This window comes from Myotis daubentonii, chromosome 2 (assembly GCF_963259705.1).
Source record: "Myotis daubentonii chromosome 2, mMyoDau2.1, whole genome shotgun sequence".
Classification (NCBI taxonomy): Eukaryota; Metazoa; Chordata; class Mammalia; order Chiroptera; family Vespertilionidae; genus Myotis; species Myotis daubentonii.
The window spans coordinates 46,406,749-46,424,984 of NC_081841.1; the positions used below are offsets into that span (position 1 = coordinate 46,406,749).

The 18,236-nt window shown below is 37.9% G+C and overlaps 1 protein-coding gene across 5 annotated transcripts in view; it reads right to left on the minus strand.

The window, feature by feature from the left end:
• Positions 1-18,236, minus strand: part of NELL2 (neural EGFL like 2) — a 380,423-nt gene that overhangs the window by 192,475 nt on the left and 169,712 nt on the right. For all 5 annotated transcript variants that reach the window (XM_059682635.1, XM_059682632.1, XM_059682634.1 and 2 more), the window contains one exon: positions 3,002-3,093. In XM_059682635.1, the coding sequence (XP_059538618.1) occupies positions 3,002-3,093 (92 nt within the window). The remainder of the gene's footprint in view (positions 1-3,001; positions 3,094-18,236) is intronic.

The window sequence follows — 18,236 nt, forward strand, 5'->3', positions numbered from 1 at the left end:
AAACATGATCATTTTTCAGGGTCATCCTGAAAAATTCTGCTGGTTTTACAACACATTTGCACATCCAGATGACAATGTGGCAAAGACACAGCTTGAATCAGATCAACAGCTCACTGAAAATAAATAAATAAATAAAAACTGAGCTTTTTAAGATTCTCATTTTAAATTTTTCTAAACTGTTGTAAGGAGATTCTCACAGGTGTCTCTGTGGAGGACTATTGGTGGTCTCCCAACAAAACTATAAGGGGAATGATGGCCGGATTCATATCTCCTGAGAATGAATGCCTAGAATATCTCCTGACATGTATTTGGTATTCAAAAAAAAACTTCCTTAAAGAGATGAATAAATCAATGTCTTATTACAGTACTAGCAATCAAAGTAGATAAAATCCTTCTCAAGGAGAAACCAAAATACAAAATACTTTTCTGATAAATGTATCAGCCCTGCTCTCAAAGCAAACATTTGGCTTCTATACTGTCCGTCTCTAACCTCTGAAAAACTGGGTCATTAATAATGTTATATTATGCTTATTGGTACATAAGTAGTAAAATAACTGTTGAAACTTGCAGGCGTACACTTAATGCTGTTCAACAGACTAGATTTTTAGTTATCATTTCTGTAAGAACTGCGTTTATGGGAGAAGTATTCATTTCAACATCTCCCTCTTCCCGGTTTATGTATGAAAAAGATCTTCAAATCATAATCTCTTATCAAGAAAGTAGCAGGCCCAGCCAGTGTGGCTCAGTAGTTGAGCATCAATCTTTGAACCAGGAGGTTACGGTTAGATTCCTTTCCTCTCTGAAATCAATAAGAAATATTAAAAAAGAGAAAGTGGCAGGACATGTATATACAGTGGAGTCAAATGCTAGTCTTCCTTTGACTTGACAGCAGTATCCATTCTGATAACGTTATTTCCAGAACCACAGTGTTTTTCCGTGTTACCCATACTCCCAGGACACATTTTCAAGGCCACAAAAGTGACAGCAAAGGAACAAAGAAGGATTAGACCTGACAGCCCAGAAAATGGAAGCATAAGAGAGCTGCCAATTACAAAGAGGTGTAAATACAGAAGCCAAGGGACCTGAGGGGAAAGAAACAATGGAAGTCCTTACTGTTCAGAATTTAGTCAAGAACTACAAAAGCTTATGATAAACCGGGATAGCTGTGCTGTATAATCAATAGCCACCAGCTCCACAGAGCTCTTGAACACTGCAAATGCAGTAAAATTTACCCAAGGTTTTGAAGACTTAGCATGACAAAAGAATGTAAAATATTTCATTAAGAGTGCTATATAGATTACATGTTAAAATAATATTTGATATGTGAAGTTAAATATAGAAAATTTAGCCCAATAAAAATTACCTTTGTTGTTCGTATCATATTTCTATTGGACAGAACAGCATTAGAGGGTAGGAAATGGTGCCTTTTGTTTGAGCAAATAAAATATTTACTAAGCACCCAGAGTTGTCTATAAAGGCTTCTCACTAAACCGATTTGAAATTAAAGCATTTTATAGCTATTTTAAAATCAACTATCCCAGTAAATTTCTAAACCACAATGATTAGTATTAGGAAACACAATGGTCAGATAAAAAGAATACACACACCCACACACATTAGGTAGAAAACTTCAGTCACCCTTGAGAATTTTAAATTTAGAGCTGATATTTCAAAGTTAGAGTTTACCATTAGAAGCCAGCTGATGAACGTTTTCCACTTTCCTTAAAGTGACTTTTCTCTGATTCTATTTTCTCAATTTGGAGTCACTGTATCTTCCTCCAATTCTTACTGTATAGTGGGACCTATTCCACTCAAAACAGCACTGGGATAGGAATGCTGACAGAGAGCCGGGCCCCCTTGAAATACAGGTCAGTAATCCATGCTAACAGTCTTCCTATGCGTCAGCTCCCACATCAGAGGAGACCCCATTCAAAACCAAAGGAGAAGCTAGAATACTTTACAATGAGCATGAAGAAAGCAGAGCTTTCATATTCTAGAAATCAAATCTGTCACAGTCTTGCCTCATTATGTCTCCTCTTGCTTATCCCAAAATTCTTTCAACTTAAGATGCCTGAAGTATGTAGTTGGCTTTTTTATATTCAATTATCTTGGCAAAATTCTTAGGATTTTTCCTTTCCCCAACATTTAAAACTCATAAATGTTTGCCGTTGATTGGTGGTGCCAGCATGGTAAATCATTTAACTTAATTTTCTACATAACCTATACGTACTAAATCATCCCCAAAACTCATGTATGGGAGGCATTTAAAAAGGAAAAATAAAATTCAAATAGAAATGAAACCCTAAAGCAGAAACTTTATATATAGACAGTTTCCTTCAGGTAGAATGTGGCTTGAAATACATTATTGTCAAGAAATATAACATTATAGTTTATAAAAGGCAAATATGAAGTGTTCTGAAACATACTTAGTTTTTCAATGAGCAGATCAAGAAGCAGAGTTAAAAAGAATTGAATTTGCTTCAGAAGCATACTTCAAGAGGCCAAGGCAGTAAATTTAAAAATAATTCCCTTTCAAATCTTGTAAGATGTTCCTCCCAAAGGGATTAAGATTAATATCAGCCTCATCTCCATCCAACAGCTAATTCTTTTTAGGTAATTTTTATGTTTTGTTTTTAATTGGATTGAGTGATATTTCTTACAAGGGTCAAAACCTCAAGTGACAACGAGCTGTCTATCTTTAGCTACAGTTTCTTCAAAACAGAAAATAAGGAGCTGATTTGAATTTAGAAAATATAAGATAACTTCATAAAACTTTAATTTTACAAAAAAAGCATTTTTATATATTGGTAAAAATATTTTACAACTATTAATTTACATGTTTGCAAAATAATGGGAATTTCAATATATTTGAACTCTACTTTATATCTTAAATTTTCCCTTAGATGTTTTAAAGGTATCACAAGGGTGAGGTTTTAAGGAAACATTAACTGTGTTTGTATAACTGAAATAGTTTTGAAAACCTCATAAAAAGTTTTCTTACCTTGCACTCATAGAGAACACATACTCCAGACGAGGAATAGACTGTATGTCTTTCTCCTTCAAAGTAGGTTCGCCCTTGAAATTGGCATATTGCTTTGGGGGAAAAAATACATACATATTTATTTTTTATTTTTCATTGAGAAAAATAGTTTCCAAGTGTTCAGATTATTCTGCAACAATAGTTTTCTGTTTTCCTGCCTTTCCACGGTGTTTGAGTAAGTATACACCTAAATTCAATCTAACATAAGGCACATGCAGGGTCGAGTTACCATCATGCCCTTTGAGTTCAGAGAGTAAAATAAGGGACAGAAAGGGTAAGAGGCAATGGCAATGGCAAGTCAGAATTAGACTCTGAGAAAGGAGTGCCCATAAACAGACTCTCAGCCAATCATCTGCAGCTAGATGATGTCTCACATATTGGGATATTAAGCAGGTGCATAGGGTGGCTCCAAATCAAGGTCAACACAAATATGAGGAAAGTTCATTTTTTTATATGCCATTATAGAAATTTCAAACAGAAAATTCAAAAGAAGCTGTATTAATTTCAGCACATGCATGTATATGTCATGTCATGGGTTGGTATTATTTTATGTTTAAGGACATATGGGTTAGGGCACCCTATTTAGGATGTTGAATCTGGGCCTGCCTTGCTTCCATCACAATTAAATGCAATTTTGGAAGAGAACTTCACATTCATTAGATGGGGAAAACATCAATTTAATTAGTGAAAATGTATAGAAAGTGTCTAATAATTCTTTGAGACTTTCAAAACATTTACTAAAATTCATACAAGTGTTTAGCGAAGGGAAATTGTGTGCTTGTTTTGAAAGGAATGCTTCACACTACCCAGGTTTACTCCTCACCATAACGGAGACAGATTTACCCTGAAGCCATTGAGGCTTAACCTTCAGTATCAGTCTCTGGCTTAGACCCCCTTCTAAGACTCTGAACTAACTGTTGTTTTTCTCTAAAAGGACGACACTCAGCATTGTAGAGGCTTGGAAGCCCTACAACACCTCCATCACCTCAAGCTAATTATTTCAAAAGACCAGTGGAAATGATGACAGGAAAAGATTCTGTTAGCCCTATGTACAAAATTCAATGTTCACTTTTAAAATTCTAGTATGTTAACCCTATGTACAAAATTAAATGTTCACTTTTAACTACATGAATTTTACTAAGTCGATGTGTATATTTCCTTTAAATTTCATTGTAAGACTAGAAGGAAGGTTTTTTATCTTCAGAATTTATATATTCCCATGACTTTTAAAGTATCAAGTTGCACAGCATAATTTTAATACAGAAATTAGACATACTTTCTATTAATAACATTAAATATAAATATATATGGTTGTACTACAAATATTCATATTTAAAGCGTAAACCAACTTTCACCTTTGCTGAAAATTAACTGATTATTTATGCACACTTACATAATGGAAAGCATGCATATTTTTTAAATGTCATCCTACAACCAATCTCCTTACTCAGCTTTTATTAATAATTTCACCATACAATATGTATCACTGGCGAATTGATCTTAAAATTTTGGAGCGCGCTGGAAAAGAATACAACTCATATGCATAAGTTATACTACTTAAAAACTGGCTGAAGCTTGCTCACTCATGAATATTCAACATAAAACTACAGATTTGTCAGCTGCATACTATCTGTCATGTGAATAAATAGCATGTGCATTTACTTAATGAACCTGATTATAAAATATATCTCTCCAACATGTAATTTTTAAGTGTGCTTTTTTTCTCTTTTCTTATGAGATTCAGTAACCTCAAAATGCCAAGATCTGGCATGTGTTCAATTACACCTAATAAGTAGCACAATTTATAAGATAATGAGAACAAATAAAACTTTCGTATTCCCATTCAGCACCTGCCATTCAAAGATTTCTAAGCCTATTATATGACTTGATAACTGCAGCCTATTTAAATCCAAGGGTATCTTGAAGGAAAAAACGGATGCTCCAAGCCTTTCTTGGAGCAGAGGGGAGAGGAAGTCCTGTCAGAAACACAAGGGTAAGTTCTCCTCATACGAAGTCTTATGATAATTTAATATTCAAGCAGAGCAGATGGACCGTCTGTTAGAAACTCTTAATTCAAAAGATTCAAATAGGCAACTTGTGGGACGATAGGGCACCAAATGGAGCTTGGCAGAGGGAGGAAGCACAAAAACAAACAAGATCACAATTGCTTCATATCCTTCCAAGCAATGAGCACAAACAGGGTGAACTTGGCTCAGGGAGAACCAAAGTGAGTGGTTTTTGTCTTGAACTCAGAAAATCTATAATCTTTCCTAAAAATACTACAAAAAATCCTGAAAATGCCACTAGGATGGCCTTAGGACTTAGGAGTAGATTGAAGGGGCAAAAGTCATATTTATTTATTAATACATTTAACAGACCTGTACTGAGCTCCCACTATGGTTTGGTAGCCAGATGAATGATCAATATTAAGATAAGTGCATTTTATGTACTTTATATATGTTTTACTTTGATTTTAGGAATATGAAAAGAAATGCAGATTCTTATGTTCAAGGGAAGTAATAACAATAATAATAATTTATTGGGGGGAAAGATGAATGGGACTGACTCAGGCCCTCACTCTGTAGTAGGACAGACAGGCTCATACACAACTGACTACAACGAAAGCCGAACTGAAGTGCTATAACTGAGAAACTCATCAATTCCAATGTTAGCACAGGAGACTGAGTGGTGAACTTCTAAGAGGGGACAACTAGCAAAGGGTAAGGCAACAAATAAAAGCTGGTGCAGCCAGACTCTGCCACGTGGGAAGTCATCTTCACCCTCCACGAGGAAAGGAAATGGTTTTACTGGAGCCCGATGTGAGCCAGTCACGAAGGAGAGGCTGCTGAGTGAGAGCGTGATCACGCGACACTCAGCTACTGCCAGAAACACAGGCTGGTGCAGCGAAGGAGCAGGGAAGAGACATGGCCAACTCTCTCTCCTGCCTCTCCTCCTGCTTTCCAATTTCCTGCTTGTGCCTTCCATTGGCAAACCCTATCCAATGCCAGCTGGCAGGGAGACCAGGGTGATGCAGTCTGCAGAAATCTGGCTCCTGGGGCACGGACCTGGGAAGAGAAGGAGGTGAGGGAAGAATAACCAGCACAGGTGGCTGTCATATAAATTCACTTGAAAGCATGAAGAGAGGTCCAGTTTATAGGAATAGGTGGTTTTGAAGGACATGAGAGAGTGCAACACAGAACAAGTACATTTTAAGAGAAAAAAAAAATGGAGACATTAAAAAAAAATGCAAATTCACTGTAAGGAAAAATCCAGACATTTTCAAAATGAGGTAGGCCAAAGGCCAGAGGAAGGAACTGAGAGCAAGTGTCCAAACAGGAAGGAATGCAGAGTAGGCCTACTACCCGATTTTAACCAAGGCCCCTGCAAGTATGACGAACAAAGCCTCAGAGATAATAATAATCACATGGCTACCACAATGACTGTGAGAAAGCCTCTAGAATTCCCTAACGGAAATGGACTTGCCTGCTGACCTTTTTCTAGTAGAGTATAAAGTAAGGGTGGGGCACATCCAGCCTGCAGGCCATAAAAGGCCTGCAAAATCATTTGACCTGGTCCTGCCAAGGCATTAGGGGTGAGTTAATTAAATGTTTGACCAACTATAGCTGGCTAATTTTTAAATAGATAACTTTATATGATCTGCAAATCCTATATAATAAAAGCCTAATATGCTAAGCGTCTGGTCGTCCAGTCGTTTGTTCAACCAATCAAAGCATAATATGCCAAGGATATGCTAAGGCCGCTCAACCACTTGCTATGACATGCACTGACTGCCAGGGGGCAGACAGTCGACTGGTAGGTTAGCTTGCTGCTGGGGTCTGCCAATCGGGACTGAGCGAGTTGGGCTGGACACGCCTTGGAGTCCTCCTGCGGTCCCTCCCGTGCCCCCCCGCCCCCCAGCCCTGATCATGCACCAATTGGGTCCCTCGGCCTGGCCTGCACCCTCTCACAATCCGGAACCCCTTGGGAGATTTGGGGGTGCCGATTTCAGCTCAATCCCTCTCAACACAGGGGCTTCCCCCTGGTGGTTAGTGTGTTCCCACAGGGGGGTGCCACTGAGCCAGAAGCTGGGCTCACAGGGGTGGCGGGAGCCTCTCCCCCTCCACGGCAGTACAAAGGATGTCAAACTAAGCCTTCAGTCGGACATCCCCTGAGGGTTCCCAGACTGTGAGAGGGCACAGGCAAGGCTGAGAGACTCTCCCCCCTCCCTCCTCTGAGTGCATGAATTTTGTGTACCGGGCCTCTAGTGATGTTATAAATATCCAAATGGCCCTTGGCAGAAAAATGGTTCCCCACCCCTGGTATAAAGTAAAAGAAATCAATTCTCCAACCAAAACACAAACAAACAAAAAATTATTTTGCTGTACTGAGTTCTTTAATGTAATTGCATTCACATGTTCATAGTCAAAGGCTTCCCCACGTCGGATGCTCAAGTGTTTGCGTGTGTGCGTATACACACTACATTTCCGATATAATTCTGGATTCCTATACCCCAAATCATTTACCAGCTTAAAGCAGAACTCTATCAACTAGGCTACATTTTTAAACATCTATGTTTAAATTATTTATTGAATATAGTGCATGTATATATTATATATGTATTTTAAGATATGAAATTTCTAGGAAAATAATCATGAAATACAGGTCTATCACTTTACAGACAAAGAAGGTAGGCCCTGTGAAATTAGACTAACCCATACAACTATATCTACTCTTAAATTTTTAATATGCCCATCTGGTGTGGCTTAGTGGCTGAGCATTAACCTGTGAACCAGGAGGTTGACGTTTGATTCCTTGTCAGGGCACATGCATGGGTTGCGAGCTCAATCCCAGTGGGAGGCATGCAGGAGGCAGCCAATCAATGATTTTCTCTCATCATTGATGTTTCTATCTCTCTCCCTCTCCCTTCCTCTCTGAAATAACAAAAATATATTTTTTAAATTATTAATATTAATCAATGTTAAATGCACATTTACTGTGACTGTGGTAAATGATGCTGCTTGTATAACTCCAGGGGGTACCATTCATATCCTGGTCTATGGGAATTATGGCACCCAGAGCTGTCCAGTGCACGGACTCTTTGCCATAGGTGGGGGCATATTTAGAACTTGGGGAAATTCAGTAGGATGACATAACAATTGGCATATGTATTTAACTGGGGCTATATTCAACATCACTAGTTTCATAGTTACTAGTGCTATAATTAAGAAAGACTCTGCAAAAACAATTAATGTAAAGTATTTTCACTTCATTTCCCTCACGTTTTAACTATCGGGTAGAATTAGAAAGACAGGAAATGGTATAGATGCAAATCTGAAAGCCATCACTTGTAAAAAAAAAAAAGTGAAAAGTAATTTATAGTGCAGATTGAGAAACAGGTAAGTGACAGAAGCAAGTAAAATTTAAAACACCCTAAATTACACATTAAAATCCAGATTTACTGGTTATCGATGCACAATCAGAAAACGCAGATTCCTCTAATGAGATTTCAATCAACTTCTACAAAACACTGTAGAAAGAAATATCCAAATCTATAGAAAAATATGTTAGAATATAAAAGCAAAAGGACATCATATCATATTTCACTTCAAAACATTTCCTCAGTACATATGTAACTTTTCCTTTTTATCACTGGATTGAAAAACCATTTGTCAACTTTAAACTTCCCAATTGGTATCAACACTTTTAAAAATGATCCAACATAAAATTAAAAGTTATAGATACTAAGAACAAAATCAGTTATAATTCACATAGGTGGGAAAGGGGATTTATGGTTTCTTTAAAATTATATTTGAAAACACTAGGTATCAGAGATCTATTTTTTAAAGATAAAAATATTTTTATTTCAGAGAGGGAGAGAGAGATAGAAACATCAGTGATGAAAGAGAATCATTGATCAGCTGCCTCCTGCATGTCCCCCACCAGGATCAGGCCCACAACCCAAGCATGTTCCCTTGACCGAATTGAACCCAGAACCCTTCAGTCCATAGGCCAATGCTCTATCCACTGAGACAAACCAGCTAGGGTGGTGTCAGAGATCTTTAAATTGTTTAAGCCATCTGTAAAGGCAGAATTGTATTTAGTAGTAGCTTTTTTATGGTGCTCTTTGAAATCTTAATTTCCTCTGGGAGAGCTCTTCAACATCCCAGGTACAATAGTAGTTATTTCATTCTAAGCCAACATGATATTTGAGAGTGACTGATACACAAATCAAAGCTGTTGGATGAGAAAATATCTCATTAACTGTAAATATGCATATTCATATTTATATTTTAGCTTTTTAAAATGCACAAAAAATGCATTCACAAGGGAGCCTAAAATTCTGTGGAGTTAAACAAAAAAGCAATCTAAAAGTGTTTTGATATTATTAAAAGATTCCAAATAAACTGTGCTGCATTTATCCAGCCCAGAATCATTTTTTGTAATATGGACTCACTTGGAGTCAACTGTTAACAATTTGGTTGTAATAAAAGTCTTGAGCACTAGCAACTATAAATTAATTTGTCCCTCTTCTACAATGCTTACATCTCTTTTAGGGCACTCAACACATTTTCCTTTTCTCTAGGGAGTTGTACATTTTTTAAAATCTTCCTACATAAAAACAGGAACAGCGAGTGTCTTCATCTCTGGATCTTACACAGCACCCGGCATGAACTCTAAAGGTTTGTTCCTTTTTTTTTTAAGTTCTCTTCCAGCATCCTGTTTGATGAAAAGCCTGAAAACAATTCAACTGGACCTCTCTGAAATTCATATTTTCCTTTAAATATGCCCTTATCCTTGGATCTTGCTTCTTATGATAAAGGTTCTCCAAATTGGGTCTCCCAGAAATCCTTTGCCCTTTCGGTAATTTGGCAGCTTATTTCCACTGCAGTACAGCGGAAGCGCCTGAAATGTGAGCAGGTTTGTCTACCGGTGAGTGAAAAAAAGAAAAGTAGCTGGCTGCCATTTATAGCAGTAACTAGCTAACAGGAATAACAAGAGAGCATGTACAACGGAAATAGGCTTGGACCATCCGATGCAACGCCTCTTTCCTCCACATAAAACCAATTTTTTGAAGTCGGTGCTATTTAAAGTGATCAAGATTTCAGATTATTTAAATAATACACAAATTCATTACTCATACATTATCGCTTCCTTTAACAAGAATCTCATTCATTTCGGGGGAATTTCATTGTTTGCAAAACTAACATTAGAGTTTAGGAAATGAGATCATGAAAGTAGACGCACAACTTTCTTTTCTCTTCTCTTTATATATCATGCCCTTGGACTTCTGAAGGACCTACCCACGAATGCGTCTCCTAGGGGATCTTAATTTAGGTCAGTGAACTATTCTTCCAAAAAGAGAAGCGGCCCTGGAACACCATAAATCTAGCAGGAGTGGGGGGTTAGGAGGCAAACGACAAAAATAACTTCCAGGATAGAACAAAAGCAAAAATTCTAACACCCTGTCCAGATCAGCCTCTGGGTTACAGGGGCTATATATCCTGGGGAAACAAGAACTGGATATTCAAAGGATAGGAGCAGAAAGGCTAAGTTTACTAGTATAGCTGGAAGAAAGAAGAATCCAGTGCTCTCACCCCAAATTTAATTTTATCCATTTAAATTGCGACTAAGTATATTCTGAAATTCTTTTCATTGAGCTACCTTTCGATCACTGGCTTTAGTGTTGATCCTGGCTTAGATAGCATAGAATGGTATCTCTACAAAAGACACGTAATCAACTCATTTAATCTCCTGGGGAAAAGAAAAATAAATTTAATAAGTGGAGGTGAAGACTTGGAGAAAGATACAGTATTCATGTTCATACATGAATACCATTGAAAGTGACAGAACATGAACACAACATGAGGTGACAGGTTTTATCACTTTAAAAGAAAACGTTAACATGTAATATAATAAGAAAATGTTCACACATTGTCAGTTTCAAAGCCAGGGCTGGAATTCATCTGACAGTCTTTCCATGTATCTTTCCTCACCACTAAAAATCCAATGAACTCAGGCAAAACTTGAACACCTAATCTTTGGTTTAATTTTGTGGAACATTTTCCAAAACAGCTGGCACCTTTCAGACACATCCCCCCCCCCCAATATTACAGTGAAGGAGGTATTGAGCATAGAAATGTTTTGTAAACTGTAAAGCATGATTCTTTTCATTGTAAACCAGACATTAGTGCTCAATTAAGAGATAACAAGTAAAAACCCTGAAACAGTAATTGCACTGGTTTAAAACAGCCTCTGATGTTTGGGCAAAACAAAGGGTGAAAGAATTGTGGGGGTAGCTCTCTCAGGAGGACGTATTTTAAATGCAGTTTCCGAAGAGGCATATGAATAACTCCTTGCATTACGCCATGCATCTGAGCCAAGGGAAGAGAAGCAGCACAGGTTAAAGGGAGCCAGATCCATGGAGAACAAGACATGTAGAAGGCACAGCACGCTGAGGACAGAGGCGGGCAGAGGGAGCAGCAGGGGGTGGACAATTTTTAAAGTATGGTTGAGAGGGAGCAAGAGAAAGGAAAGCACAGAGCAAAATCATCTCCTCAAGACTTGCAGCGAGAGCAGCAACATCTGGTGGAAATGAGAAGCACTAGTGATAACCGTCTGTCCACCAGCCACTGTCCTGGGAAGGCGCCTCCTGCCTTCAAGGAGAATTCAGCCTAGCTCAGGAAACATGAACACTAACTAGGTCACCTAACTGCAGCCATCTCAGAAGCAGTGTTGAAACAGGGAGGAAAGCAACGTCTTGCAAGGGTGGAATTGGAAATGCATGAAGATGAGGAGCATTTGAACATGAGCACTGAAGTAGATTTGAATGAGAGAAAGATGACTCATGATATATTCAGATAACAGAATCAGATAGTGATCATAATAACGTACTTAGTGCCTGATCCTAATGAACATCTAGTCAGGATCCCTGTATAAACTGGAACTGATTTATTATAACTGATTTCCTATCCAATGTCTATGCTCCCAACCTATTGGACCAACAGTTCTCAACTGTGGATTTATATTACAAGAACTTGAGGAACATTTAAAACTCTATCCCCCAGTTGCATGCCAGATAAATTAATAAGATTCCTGAGGGTGGGACCTGTGACTCTGTTTTTAAAAGCTGTCCAGGTACAGCTAAGCTTGAAAACTGTGCAAGAGAATAAGGAACTAGGAAAAGAGAAAAATACAATTAACATTTAAATGGGGACAATCACATAGATATTCAGTAGAAGCCTTTTTATCCTGTTTTCTGGAGAGGTATTTGACCCATTGCTTGAAAAAAATCAGTTAAAGTGAGAAGTCATAGACAGCAATAAATATGTACTGTAAACATTTTAATTAAAAACACAAATCACACACATTCAACAATGTTCTGAAGTAGAACACTTTTCCTTAATGCAGATTCTTTGTGCTTCACTAGTCTTGATTAAGTAAATAAAACTTACAAAGTGTTGTCTACAATTTCTAATGTTTTGTTTTTTATTTAAGCAATCTGAAGAGGGATGGTCCTAATACTGTTTTCTTCCACAACATTTTACCATTGTCTTACTGACATCTAATTCAAGAACATATATTTTTAGCAGTTTGAGTTTATCAGCTTTTCTCAAAGCACTCAATTTTTATTTTATTTTTAAGAAGTATTTCTTTTTACACACACAGAGTCAGAGAGAGAAAAGTCATGTACCCTGTAAGACTGGAGATTGAAACTCATTAACTATAGCTGTGTTGTATTGTGGGACAAAATATTTGTTAAAATACATCACTTTTTCCTATTTTCAAATGATTTTCCCTCTGTGGGGCCAATTAAGTAAAATTTTCTACAGCTATGCTAAATAAAACATTGAGGTTAAAATGTTAAACACATTGAGTCTGGAAATTAAGAATTAAATTATCCCAAACTTAACATTTCTCATAGTAATCAGTCAAAATTTGATCACATTCCTTCGAAAAGTCTCCGGAATTAAGAAGTGAAAGGGTTTCCCATAAACTTTCTGACCTTCAAAGATACTACCATATAAATTGCTGTATTTCTTCTCACCTCCATTTATAAAGAAGAAAATTATGGAAGTGTTCATTCTCATCTTCTCAATAAATACTGAGTAGCTACTGTATGCCATACACTGCGCCCAGCACTGGCATTGCAGCAGTGACCAGGTAGATATGGACCGCGCCCTCACAGAATCTACAATGTAGAGGAGGATTCAAGGATAACCTACCAGGCAAATAAACAATAATTGCAGATAACACTAAGTAAAGAAAACAGGCAAAAATCTGAGTACTGAATAACTTCCAGGACATTTTAGATTTGATCAGGGAACCCTTCGGGTTGCTCAGGGACTACCTCTCTGAGGAGATGAAATTTTAGCTGAGACCAAACTTAAGAGAAGCTAATATGAAAAGAATTATGGGGGAAAACTTCAATAAGAGGTGGAAATTAGCTTGGCTTAAGTTTTACATTTAGGTTTATGATCCATTTTAAATATGTAGATTGGTGTTTTTATGAGTTCCAGAAAATTCTCAGCCATCTTCGTCCCCTCTCATTTTGGGACTCTCATTTAAACATTCTCCTATACCTTCCCCGTCTCTTCTTCTGCCACTTCAGTATCTTCCTTCTTTTAAAAACATTTTTTTCTGACCTTTGGATATTTCTCATGACCTATTTTTCAGTTCACAGGTTCTCTATGTATCTCTGCCCACTCTGTTATTTAATTCATCTGTTGAGGCTATATTTTATTTCCATTTATCGTATTTTCATTTCTAAAGTTTCTGTTCCTTTTTATCAAATTAGCTATTTTACGTTTTCTGATTGCCTGAAGATGAACCCAGACTTACCTTATTATTTCTTCAAACATAATAAGCAGACTTGTGTGTACTATATTAAGTATTGCTTCATTTTAACCTGACATCTTTGCTCTCTGTCTCTTTTGTTTGTTGTTTCAGGCTTCGTGTCCTGGCAACACAGCCTTTTGGAAGTTCAGTTTGTTGTGATGAGGGTCATCTTATATATTTGTTTGGGCCTTTATTTCTGCCCCCTTTCTGCGCTAAGACCACCCCAAACACCAAAAAAAAAAAGAAAGCTCAAATTTTCCAAGAATGAACACAATTCCTCACAGCAAGGTAGCTTCACTGCTTGTTTATTTCACTGTGCTCTCTTCTTTGGGTTTCTCTTCATTTTTGGTCTGGTAATATCTTGCCATTTTATTCAACTGTTTGATGTCTTTGATTTTTTAAATATTTTTATTCTCCTTTCTTACTTTCAGAAAAGGTTGATTCAAATAACTTAGACTTCCTTTAACCAGAATAGGAAATTCCATTCTAAGCTTTCATCTTTTGTGTGTTTTTACTTTCACTTTTTAATTGATTAAAAATAAAGTAGTATAAATGCTCTGCTGAACACTGATGTTCAGATTAATCCTATATAATAAAAGCTTAATATGCAAATCGACTGAATGGCAGAATGACCAGTCAGCAGGGGCGGGGATGGCAAGCTGGCAGCACCAGGCCAGGCAAGGCAGGTGCCAGTGGGCAAAAGGAGGGGATGGATATTGGGGGCGGCGACTGGCGGCAATGGGGAGATGGGGGCTGGAGCCAGCCGCTCACCAGCCAACGCTGTCCCCCTATCAGCCCACTGGTTGCCTCCTGCGGGGAGCAGGCCTATGCCATCAGTTGGATATCCCCTGAGGGCTCCCAGACTGCAAGAGGGCACGGGCCAGGCTGAGGGACCCCCAGAGTGCACAAACTTTCGGGCACCAGGCCTCTAGTCAGTAATAAAAATCTAAGTCAAGCAAATTAAAAACAAGCACTCAAGTAAATAAATAGATGATAGATATATAAAGGAAGGAAGGAAGCAGGCGACTCTATTAAGGGCTGCTAAAACAAAAACAAAAAAAGCTATTGAATTTATTGGTGTGGCATTGGTTAATAAAATTATACAGGTTTCAGATGTACAATTCTATAATACATCAACTGTATAATGTAGTATATTGTATTGTGTGGTCACTGCCCCAAGTGAATTCTTCTTCCATCACCATTTATCCCCTTTTACCCGCTTCCACCTACCCCTCCAGTCCATTCCCTCTGGAAAGCACTATATTATTGCCTTTCTGTGTGAGTTGTGGGGTTTTGGGTTTGTTTGTTTTTGTTGTTTTTTTGCTTAATCCCTTCACCTTTTTCACTGAGACCCTCCAACACCCCTCACCTCTGACAGCTGTCAGTCTCTTTTCTGTATCTTGAGTCTGTTTCTATTTTTTTTTTTTGCTAGTTTATTTTTTTGCATTAGATTCCACATATAAGTGAAATCATATGTTATTTGTCTTTCAGGAACTGGCTTCTTTCACTTAGCATAATACTCTCCAGGTCCACCCATGCCACCGCCAAGATGTCCTTTTTTTTTTTTTTTTTTTTAACAGCCGAGTAGTATTTCATTGTGTAAATGTACCACAGCTTCTTTATTCACTTAGCTACTGATGGGTACTTGGACTGCTTCCAAATCTTGTCTATTGTACATAACACTGCAGCAAACATAGGGTGCACTATTCTTCTGAATTAGTGTTTCGGATTTCTTTGGATATATTCCCAGAAGTGGAATTGCTGGGTCATAGGCCATTTCATTTTTAATTTTTTTGAAGTAACTCCACCTGATTTCCATAGTGGCTGCACTAATCTGCATTCCCACCAACAGTACCTGGTTGTTCCCTTTTCTCCACATTCGTACCAACAACTGTTGAGTTATTGGTGTCAGGCATTCTGACGGGTGTGAGGTGATATCTCATTGTGGTTTTAATTTGCATTTCTCTGATGATTAGTGATGTTGAGCATCTTTTCATATGTCTATTGGCCATCTGTATGTTCTTTTTGGAGAAGTGTCTATTCAGGTACTTTGCCCATTTTTAATTGGATTGTTTGGGGGTTTTTTTGTGTGTTGAGTTTTATAAGTTCTATATAAATTTTTATACTAACCTCTTATCAGGAGTATCATTGGTAAATATGTTCTCCCATTCAATGTGTTGCCTTTCATTTTGTTGATGGTTTCTTTTGCTGTGTAAACAGTTTTTAGTTTGGTATAGTACATTTGTTTAGAGAACCCTAAAGATTCCGCCAAAAAACTACTAGAGCCTTAACCGGTTTGGCTCAGTGGATAGAGCATCAGCCTGCAGACTGAAAGGTCCCAGGTTCGATTCTGGTCAAGCGCATGTACCTTGGTTGTGGGCACATCCCCAGTAGGGGGTATGAAGGAGGCAGCTGATCGATGTTTCTCTCTCATTGATGTTTCTAACTCTCTATCCTTCTCCCTTCCTCTCTGTAAAAAGTCAATAAAATATGTTTTAAAAAAATCCCTGCTAGAATTGGTATATGAACTCAGTAAAGTATATGGATACAAAATAAATATCCAGAAATCAGTTGTGTTTTTAAACGCCAATAATGAACTATCAGAAAGAGAAACTAAGAAAACATCACATTTACAATTGTCTAAAAAATACCTAGGAATATATTTAATCGAGGATGTAAAAGACCTGTACACAAAAAATTATGATGCTGAGGAAGGAAATTGAAGAAGGTACAAATAAGTGGAAGCATATACTGTGTTCATGGATAGGAAGAATTAACATCATTAAAATGTCCATACTGCCCAAAGCAACCTAGAGATTCAATGCAATTCCTCTCAAGATACCAAAGACATATTTCAAAGAACTAGAACAAATATTCCAAAAATTTATATGGAACCTCAAAAGACCCTGAATAGACACACCAATCTTGAGGAAGATACTGATATAAAAACATATAGATCAATGGAAAAGAATAGTGAAACCAGAAATAAACCCACACCTTTATGTTTCATTAATATTTGATCAATGAAGCAAGAACATACAATGGGGTCAAGATAGTCTATTCAATAAATGGTGCCGGGGTCCAACCCCAGCGGGTCCAGGGGTCCCCAAAGGTGTAGACGGAGTCGGCGAAGAAAGAATGACACGGAGACAGCGTTCAGTTGATCAGCAGCCTAGCCAGGATCTCCAGCCAAGTTCTGGTCTCGATCTCCAGAGAGGTTCTGCTTCGGATCTCCAGCGAGGTTCTGTAGCCATGTTCCCTTGCTAGGTTCTTCAGCCAGGTTCTGTCCAGGTTTTCCAGCCAGGTTGAGTCACCGGGTTCTAGTCAGGCTCTCCTGCCAATCTCTGTAGTCAGGTTCAGTCCAGGATCCCTTGCCATGTTCTCCCGCTAGGCTCTGTCTCTAGGCTCTGAGGCCAGTCCCTCTCCAGGATCCTCCGGCATGCTCTCTCCAGCGAAGTTCTTCTGTCTCTAGGCTCCGTGTAGGTTCTGTCTTCTTGATTCTGTTCTAAGTTCTGAGTGTTTCTGTCTTGTTACAACTGTATTTATACCAGTTGATTCAATCCTATCAATCTCTATTACAAAGGTTAGGGCGTTTCTTATCTCCATTCCAGGGAGAAAAGATTATGTAGTTTAAGCATGATTGTTCGTAGTTAAAGGGATTAATTACCCGCCTGGCACTTAGTTGAGGGGTTTTATTCCCTCCCTAACTTCAGGGGAAAATCCCTACCTGGGGGAACAACCTTTCTCGGAGAGGTGACCTTGGTTAAAACACACAGCGCTAAGGGGAGCAAACATATTAAGAACAGTATGCCATATATGCCAGGTCCCTTGAAACAGCAAGGATGGACCGGCTCCCGGCAAATAAGGATGGACCGGCTCCCGGCAAAATGGTATTGGGCAATTGAACAGATACATGCAAAAAAATGAAACTAGTGACCCTCTTACACCACCATACACAAGAATAAACTCAAAATGGATTAAAGACTTAAATATTAGACTCAAAAACCATAAAAATCTTAGAAGAAAACATAGGCAATAAAAGCTTAGCTGTTTCTCGTGGCCATATTTTTTTCTAATATAGCTCCTTGAGTAATGGAAAAAAAAGAAAACAAAAAAATCTTGACTCTCAGGAAGCTATGCTACATAGAAATTACAAGGCAAAAATTAAGACTCTAGAGTTCTAAAGTGCAAAGTAAATACTAGGCTAAATAGTGTTCAATAACAAATTTATGCTGGAATCAGCTCTGGTTTTATTTATTTTTTTTTAAGAAAAATGACAGCAACAAGGAGTGAACACCAGCTTGCCATATATGTACTTTTTAACTAAGCAAACCTTTGCCAACATGTAGTTCTGACAAAT